The following is a 9,365-nucleotide window of genomic DNA, read 5'->3' as shown; positions in this document are numbered from 1 at the left end:
ATAAACTAAATAATAAAGTGTGATAATACTGTTATATTTTAAAATTAAAGGGAAGTATTAAATACAATTACTTTATAGTAAACTTAAAAATAAAATGTTAATATTTACTACTTTTTTTGTAATTTTCATCATCTTTGAACTTAAAATCAGCAGGCTTTTATTTTGGCGGGTTGCCGGCAAAGTAAGTATATGCGCTTCCAGGTTTGGAGCTGCCGATTGAAGAACGTCAGTGAATGACATGTCACAGTTTTGCATTGTGCTTTGAAAAAACGGCAGCGGATAGCCTAGATTTATGCTTTCAGTTTGAATAGAAATCTTATGCAGTACAGTTTGTCGATCTAAAATGGTGATTGTGCATTAACAGCTGTCAATCATGTCGGTACACAAATGCGCTGTCAGAACTTATTTACACGGCGCATTTTTTTTTTGGTCGTGCATGCCGACCTGCAGAACACTTATGTGCCCCCCTGTGTATAGGCATATTACATGTATTTTAACAGTGTTGTTATTATTATTGCCTCATCGTTAGTTTATATATAAATAGTCATACTAATGCATGGTTTTCACTTAGGTCTATTTGTGTTACTAAAAAGTATCAGATTACTCAATTGTCAAAATAATCAGTAGATTACTTGATTACCAAAATAATCATGAGTTACAGCCCTAGATTAGTTAAAATATTTCAAAATACAACTGCATTGTTTTACTTTTTGCGATTTAAAAGACAAAAAAAAAAAGTAAATTCTTAAAAATAATATTAAAATATCATCTCGTTCTAGTGAACCAAGTATCTGTATTTTGTCTCATCTCGTGAGCTAAGTGTATTGTCACACCCCTAGTGTCGAGAAGCGGTGATATAGCTCATAATTTTACAAGTGTATGATATAGCTGTCATTCTTCAGGTCAACCATATATTCATGAAAAAAAAAATCAGTTTGAATAAGGAAAGCGATAACTTTAGCAACTTTAACATTTGAAAGGATACTATGGCACAGTCATTGCATGTTTGCATGTGCTGCCCCCCTGCCCCGCCCCCCGGAAAAAAGTTCAGGCTCAGGTTTTTTTTTTTTTTTGCTTTAACCCCTGTAATCTGTTATTGGGCGAAATATGGGTTATTGGTCTCTGGCTGAATTTTAATATTGGTGCATCCATTTCATTCTGAAATGTAGCCACGTAAGTGACCATAAGGGATGGGACAAACAGAGAAACCAGATGGACAACATCCCAGAAGGAGACCATGGGGACCAAAATAAAGTGGGTCGACTTTTTAGCTCTGTGTTAAAATATTATATGCTTGTTAAAAGATAACTTGATAGACAAGCTTGATACAATAATGTTATATCCATTTGAATTCTTCATTTCTCTTTCAGTCTGATCCTTCTGTGACCTCCCCTGTAAACCAAGGCCCTGAGGGGAAAGGTCACGTAGGGGTCAATGCCCAAATTCCATCCCTCCTTTCTATGCCAACAAGAAATCACATGGATATTACCACTCCCCCTTTACCAGTGGTGGCACCAGAGGTGCTACGAGTCGCTGAGCACAGACACAAAAAGGGCCTCATGTACCCATATATTTACCATGTGCTTACCAAGGTCAGCTTTTAGTTACTAGCAACTCAGCTGTAACTTTGAAACTACTCCTTGTTAAACTGTTATGGTTGACAATGTTTGATGGTTATTTTTTGCAGGGTGAGATTAAGTTATCTGTCACCATAGAGGATGAAGCTAACAAAGACCTGCCCTCTGCGGTGCAGCTGTACCGGCCAGTACGTCAATATGTTTACGGGGTGCTCTTCAGCCTGGCCGAGGCCAAAAAGAAGGCAGAGAGACTCGCCATGTGGAGAAATCGCTTCCCCGATTGTGAGTACCCAGCTAAATTGAACAATCCAACTTTTTAAACAATCATAAGTATCACTAATAAGGAAAACTGTAACACCTCTCTGTGTTTTTGATAAAATGCTTTGGAACCACCAGTTTTTGTGTTTTCGAAGTACCAATGCAATTTGGTAAGCTATTGGCAATTTGGCCAATTTATGAATTGCAACATTGTTACATAACCTTCATGGAGTGACCATCTGTTTAATGTAATTAATATTCATGAGCTAGACCTTTACCAAATTTACAAAAAAGCCAACATTTTGAAAATATTTCGGAATAAATCTATCTACATGAAGTATTGAAGCAGCATCACAGGATTTTGCATCTTCCCTAATGGTATTATTCAGAAATTTCAATTATAGGTTGTCCAAATTTTGAATTTGTCTACTATTATATTAAACGATTTCATGAAGTTGTTATTGAAATGTTAAAGTTCAAAAATGTTTAATTATATTGTATAATTGTATACATTTTTTGCCAAATGCATTAAAATATTTTAAAAATTATGAATGTATTATTATTATTAATATTTTTTGGCATGAATATAGCCTTTGATGCAGATATGGAGTTAAAAAAAAAAAAATGAGTAGAAAAATAGCTACTCACACCTGGGATAAATCTGCATTTAAATTAGTAAAAAAGACTAGCTTGTATAGTCATAATATATAGACTGTTCTGAATTTTTCAAGCACAGGAGGTCTAAATATGCTGATAAATGTTACAATTATTTGATTCCTGCATGTTTCAGAATTGTTAAAGTTATTTTGACATACTTGGAATCTGTTCTCATTTCCCAACTTTTTTTAAAATTGAGATTTAATAATTCAGAGAGTGCACTTGAGTGTTGACATTAGCTTGTTATTCTAGGCTGTAACTGGGCAAATTAATTTCAATAATTAGCATCATTCAAAAACTAATATTAGCTGTTAATGTTGACATTCTTTTTTTTTTATTAAATTAGAATACAAGATATGAAAATAGAAGAGCTAAACACTGTTATTCAGAATTAAACATTCCATTCATTTTTTTTTTCATTAAAGAAATTTTAGTTGAACCTTTCAAGGCAGATCTGTTATGAGCTTGGGAGTTAAGCAACATTATACTATTACTACATGACTAGGCAAAAAAGATTAATTGCCAAATTCACAGTGGAAAAAAAAACTTGACTACCCATGATCCACCAATCTGAATATTTGGATATTTCCAAAAAACTATTTGTATTATAATATCAACTGATATTTTAATGAGGGAATGTTTTTTAAATGTCTTTGGCAAGTTCCCCAGTTAAGCTTTTTTGATCTGTCTTTGTAGATCCAACAGTGATTATAAAAGAATGGGCTGCTTACAAAGGCAAATCTCCACACACCCCTGAACTGGTGGAAGCTCTTCCCTTCCGGGAGTGGACCTGCCCAAACCTGAAGAAACTCTGGCTGGGCAAGGCAGTGGAGGACAAGAACCGGAGGATGAGGGCTTTCTTGGCCTGCATGAGGTCAGACACTCCAGCTATGCTGAACCCTGCCAATGTCCCCACACCTCTTATGGTGCTGTGTTGCGTGCTACGGTGAGAATCGAAACAATTTTGTAAGACATAAAAAACATTGTGGAATATTGTTAAATGCTTTCCTAGAATTACAAATGGTTTAATCCATTGCAGAAAGGGCCTTCAGTATCAGCTCTCCAGCTCTTGTTTTTTCACTCCTTTGTGTTTTACTTCAGGTTTATATTACAATGGCCAGGAGTAAGAATTTTGCGTCGTAATGAACTTGACGCTTTCCTAGCTCAAGCACTTTCTCCTAAACTTTATGAGCCTGACCAGCTGCAGGACCTGAAGGTGATTTATGTGGAGAATGATGCATGAGGAGTGTCCAGAGAATACCCACAAACCCACATTCCCGTTCACATCAAGGCATATGTGACTAAACATCATGAACAAAAATACTCGCAAAAAGTTGAGCGCAAAACTACTCGAACAGAATCTGCCGACAAATTTGTCATTCTCTACAAAAAGAATAATAATACCTACATTTTGTCAACTGAACATGAAACATGAAAATTCTAAATATCTGCAAACAGTTGTTAGTATGCAAAGCTATTTGGCCAGTATGATAACGGTAACGAAAGTAAAGTTTACTATAATCAGAATTACTTCATATAATTGTTTTAAGTTTGGATACCTGAATTAATTTTTTGGTATCCAAACTAAAAAAGTTTTTAGCCTCTGAAGATTTTAATTTCATTTAAAATATGAAATTAAATTATTAAATAAATATTCTGTTAAGGAGTTAATAGATAAAATATTTGTTTTAAAGCTTGTGTATGGTGTTTCACATTCAGATTTGGTGTGAATGGCCTACATTTCTTTCCAGTTTATTTAACAATCTGGTAAAGATATGTTTGTATTTTAATGTATTTAAAGCAATAAGCCTCTTGTTTCAAAAAGTGGGGTTTTAGGTATTTTTCTGGATACTTCTTACTTTGTAAGAACGCTTGCCAGGCTGATTGGCCTTAATGCTTTGTAAAAGCATGTTTTCATCTGATAGTCGGCTTTGCGGGAAAAGACATGGCATTTGAGCAACCTGAGTGCTAGGAATGTAGTCTTTTTGTGTAGATGGTTTACTTAGCTAGCTGAGCGGCTTTTTTCTGCTCATTTCAGTCAGTGTGACTGTGAGCTCATAAAAACATGTAAACCATCCACACAGCAGGCTGTGCTGTGTCGTGGCTGTCCGTGTCTGTCAGTTCTGTCATTCTGTCATTTGCTTTGCTGCTGCCATTGCTGGTTGCTCTCAATGGCTGAATTGGCTGGAGGGGTTCGTGCATTAGTCTACATGTATGGATAGATTTGTTCATGCTTGCTTTGTGCTTTGGCTGAGGGGGAAGGGGTTGTAATCTACTGGGTGGTTTAACATGTAGCTGCTTATTTAAACGTAAGAGCTTTGTTTGACTGTCACTGCATCTGTCGCCACCAGATTGATAACCTGGATCCACGCGGCGTTCAGCTGGCTGCTCTTTTCATGAGCGGCATGGATATGGCGCTGTTTGCCAATGACGTGTGCGGGCAGCCCATTCCCTGGGAACACTGCTGTCCGTGGATGTATTTTGACGGCAAGCTGCTACAGAGTAAACTCATCCGGGCCAGCAGGGACAAGGCCCCACTTATTGACCTCTGCGATGGTCAGGTACAATCGGCACAGCACCACTGCGTTTATTTACGTGCATAAGAGTCTCAAAGCCATTACAGAATGATTTAACACCGACCTCAAACTGACACACCAGATTGAAGTACTACAACAGAAAAGATTGATGATAGAACTGTGTGATAGGGATGGATTGAAACCAATTATGGCTTCAGTACACTACCAGCCTCTAGTCCTTTTTTTTTTTAGATTGAGACCAATTTTGGCTTCGGAATAGGTACACTAGCAGACTTTGGTACTTCATTATTGATACTAATACCTGAGGCAACAAATAAACAATCTTGGGTGGCTGAAGAAATTCAAGCAGGGCTGTCAATAGATTTAGTAATTCCAGGTCAATAATAATGATTATTATTTTTTTTTTTTTTATTGTAACATTTTCATGCATTTAGTTTCTTTTTAAAGGGTAAAAGCAAACTCTGTAAATTTTGTTTTTGGCAAATCATATTACTATTACTAGTACTACTGTTCAAATGTTTAAGGTCAAGAAATGAATACTTTTATTCAGCAAGGACACATTAAAGATTTAATTTATAAAATGTATAGTGTATTTTATACATATATATATATATATATACACTTTTTTTTTTTTTTAAATGAATGCTGTTCTTTAGGATCCTGAAAAACATGTATCATGGTTTTCACAAAAATATTAAACGGCAAATGTTTTTAACACCGATAATAATAAGAGATGTTAATTGAGCACCAAATCCGCATATTACAATCTGAAGGATCATGTTACATTGAAGACTGGAGTAATGACTGCTGAAAATTCAGCTTTGCATCACAGGAAAAAAATAATTTTTTAAAAATATATTAAAATAGAAAAGTTATTTTAAATTGTAATAATATTTCACAATATTACGTTTTACGGTTTCTTTGATCAAGTAAATGCAGCCATAGTAAGCATAAGAGACTTCTTTCAAAAACATTAAATATTACCAACCCCGAACATTTTAACTGTAACTGTAGTGTACATATAAAATACATTCATTTATACTACTTAGTAAATATAATTGTATACAATACAGCTATATTATGCATATTATATATTAAAAGACCTTGACAAGAGGTGCTCTCACATATTTTATTTTTGCAAAAACAGAATCCAAAAGAAACCTACAATAATTAATAATTAATTAGTTTAGCAAATAACAAATAAACATTTTCTGCTTGTAAATGTTTAACAAAGATGTATTTGGAGGTGAAATGCTACTTGTTGAGCTTTCAGTCTTTAGTGCACTTTCGTTTATGGTGCTGTAACTGTATTTTATTGCTTTGCCCAATATGTACAGTAATATTTACTCAACTGTTAACCATGTTAACCATTAATCCACAGTGTTGAATTTGTTGATAGCTTTATATATAAGATAGAAATTGTACTTTTAAATCTGGGTTTGCAATCTAACTGAGAAAAAATTTACATGTATCTCCTTGTGATCTCCAGACTGAGCTAGTTTCCAAGGTGGAGAAGATGCGTCAGAGTATCCTGGAAGGTCTGAACTTCTCTCGGCCACCCCAGCCGATCGCATTCCCCCCTCCACCTCCACACGCAATGCCTTTCTACCCCCCCAACAGCACCTTCTACCCTCCACCTCCTCTGCCCCCACTGCAGGGTAGAGGCAGGGGCATGCCTGGTAAGAATGATTGTTAGACTAATTGGCAAACGTAAGCAAAATACCAAACAGCTTTTCGTTAGTAATTGATTATTTCGAGTTTAGTTGTGAAAACGTTTAAACAAAAATAATACTCTTTTAGAAGTAACATGTTAATACCATGTTTACTACTAGGTTGTAAAAGTGAGAAACAATTACTGAGTGGTTTTGTGAACTTGGTCAATCGATTCTTTGCTAGGGGTGTGCGATATATATCATCTGCGATAATATCTTAATTGTTGTTTTAACGATGTGCGATTTGACATTATCGAGTATTTAGCAAAAACCATGCCCCTATTATGGATTTTTGAAAATGACCTTTCATGCAGTGTGTATCACAGCTCTAAGTGAATGAAAACATCCTGCAAAGTTTTAAATCTGAAAGTGCACCGTGTATAAAGTTATTGTCTCTCAAAAGAAAGAGACTCTGAGTCATTGAAACTAGTCGTTTTTAAAACAAATCCCAAGCTGTTTCAAGTTGACGTCAACATGAAACATTAGTATATTGCCCGCCCACTTGTAGGTCTTTTCGCGTTGGTCTGAATGAAAAATGCAAATTCATTCTTTGCCACTAGGTGCTGCTTTTGGAGCTGTAAAAATAGCGGTTTCCCCGGTAACGCTGTACACAAAGCAGCACTGCGCTCACAAACGCTGCTTTATCAGGCATTACAGGCAAGATAGTGGTAGAAATTGTGATTCTTTCAAGAGATTTGTTCATTTTCAGTTCGTTCACCAAAATGATTCGTTCACTGATTCGTTCAGTGACCATTTCTTCAAGTTACATAAATATGCCAGCAGGTGGCGAAAAAGAGTGTCTTATGTGTTATGTCTTAAGTAAACGAACGTATTTACTTGTTACAAAAAACTGATTTGGCTTTATTAAAATGTGTGCATAATCTACTCATTAAATAAATAAAATCTAAATAAGTTGTTCAGATGACCAAAGCACAAGGTTTTCTTGCATAATTAACATTTGAATTGTTTGGTCAGACATTTACACATTCCTAAATCGGGGTTTAAACGTGGAGTTATGTTCTGTATGCTAAATATGAATATATAAACAAGCGTATGTGCACAGTACCTATAACTGCGCTTTGCATCCGCTTTCTGCTGATTGCTGATCGAGATTGACTCACATGCTAAATGGCCGACTGACCCGGTACACATTCATTTCGTTCACGAACGAGATGTGTACCAGTTCAGTCATTTCATTCACGAACGAGATGTACCAGTTCATTCAACTCGTTCACGAACGACATGTACCAGTTCGGTCATTTCGTTCACAAACGAGAAGATCTCTCTCGTTCAGAGTCAAAAGAAACTCATTCAGTGAAGGGCGTATTCATTCACTACATTCAACAAATCACATGCTCTGTCACATCTCATACTCGAAGGCTATTGGCTCGTTGTTTAATCATTATTTGACAGGATGAAACCGTCCACAGAGCTACCTGGTTCACTGAGCTGCACATGCACTGCTAATAGCACCGTGCTGTTCTGGAGGGTGGAATTTCAGTGAACGAGAAATATGAGTCAATGATTACGTGAACGAGAACGATTCGTTCACCTAAAAGATTCATTCAAAAAGAACGATTCGTTCACGAACATAACATCACCGAGGCAAGATTAAATGAAAATGAGACCAATCGGACCAATCATTGCAGATTAGCGTCACGCAAAGGAGGGGTTTGGAAAAATGAATCGTTGAGTGAATCGTCTGGGAGTCGTTGAGCAAGTAAGGTAAAAATAAATGCATATTATAAGACAATGAAAGTGTTTTTTGACCTTGCATGCATGTCAACCTGTTGTTGGAGACTCCCAAAACCAAAAATATGAACCTTTCATTACCCATAATAGGGGCACTTTAAAACACCCAAAGGGTGCATTTCACGCATTACGTGAAGTCTAGACTCGTGCGCGTTTAGAGTGAGTTCTTTCACTGCATGATTCAGTCTATAAAACTACATTTAGAATGATCACAAATTCAAGATATGAGGGCAGAAAATGTATATATTAATACCACTTCATATAGTTAATCAATTTTACATGAAGAGTGCCGTTTTTTTTCCTCCAAAAATTACCATAATTACAAATGTGATTAGATTTTTTACAATTCAATAAACAAGAAGGTAATTAAGAGACTTACGTTTTAGACACCATATTGCCTGTTTTTGCACTATTTCGACAACAAAAATAATTCCAAACACAGTCACAGCACTGTTTTGTGTCTCTGTGCAACATTAAGGTGTTTCGTTCCTGAATGAATCAACCGTTTCGGTTCAATCGCAATGACTCGCTTATTAACAGTGACTTGCTGCCACCTACTGGCAGTTTTAATTTCACATTTAAAGTGTCTTTTCATTTTTAAAATAATTTCAAATATCAGTATTCAATGTTTTATGTTTTATTTATCAAAACAGTATTTATGCATTTGTGACTGCAGGTTAAAACATTAATGTCCTGCATCAAACCGTGTGTAAATACATCTAAATGCCACTTCAGATGCAGATTCTGACTGTTTCCTCTGCATTGCAAAGGTTAATTTTGTTTATACTGATTTCATTTGCTTGGTAACAGCCCAAATGTCTTATTATTCTAATTCACTGATTAAATGTAAGAATTTGACTCAAAAGATAATG

The 9,365-nt window shown here is 35.7% G+C and overlaps 1 protein-coding gene across 1 annotated transcript in view; it reads left to right on the top strand.

The window, feature by feature from the left end:
• The window catches only part of LOC107727830 (constitutive coactivator of PPAR-gamma-like protein 1 homolog), a 26,476-nt gene that overhangs the window by 13,015 nt on the left and 4,096 nt on the right, over nucleotides 1–9,365 (top strand). Inside the window, exons 8-14 of the mRNA XM_016537842.1 lie at nucleotides 1,170–1,254; nucleotides 1,371–1,592; nucleotides 1,688–1,859; nucleotides 3,189–3,438; nucleotides 3,594–3,708; nucleotides 4,844–5,053; nucleotides 6,519–6,708. Coding sequence (XP_016393328.1) covers nucleotides 1,170–1,254; nucleotides 1,371–1,592; nucleotides 1,688–1,859; nucleotides 3,189–3,438; nucleotides 3,594–3,708; nucleotides 4,844–5,053; nucleotides 6,519–6,708 — 1,244 coding nt within the window. The remainder of the gene's footprint in view (nucleotides 1–1,169; nucleotides 1,255–1,370; nucleotides 1,593–1,687; nucleotides 1,860–3,188; nucleotides 3,439–3,593; nucleotides 3,709–4,843; nucleotides 5,054–6,518; nucleotides 6,709–9,365) is intronic.

This window comes from Sinocyclocheilus rhinocerous, unplaced genomic scaffold, assembly GCF_001515625.1.
Source record: "Sinocyclocheilus rhinocerous isolate Xijiao unplaced genomic scaffold, SAMN03320098_v1.1 scaffold576, whole genome shotgun sequence".
Lineage (NCBI taxonomy): Eukaryota > Metazoa > Chordata > Actinopteri > Cypriniformes > Cyprinidae > Sinocyclocheilus > Sinocyclocheilus rhinocerous.
The sequence above is the reverse complement of the archived record's forward strand: the minus strand, read 5'-3'. Positions and strand labels throughout refer to the sequence as shown.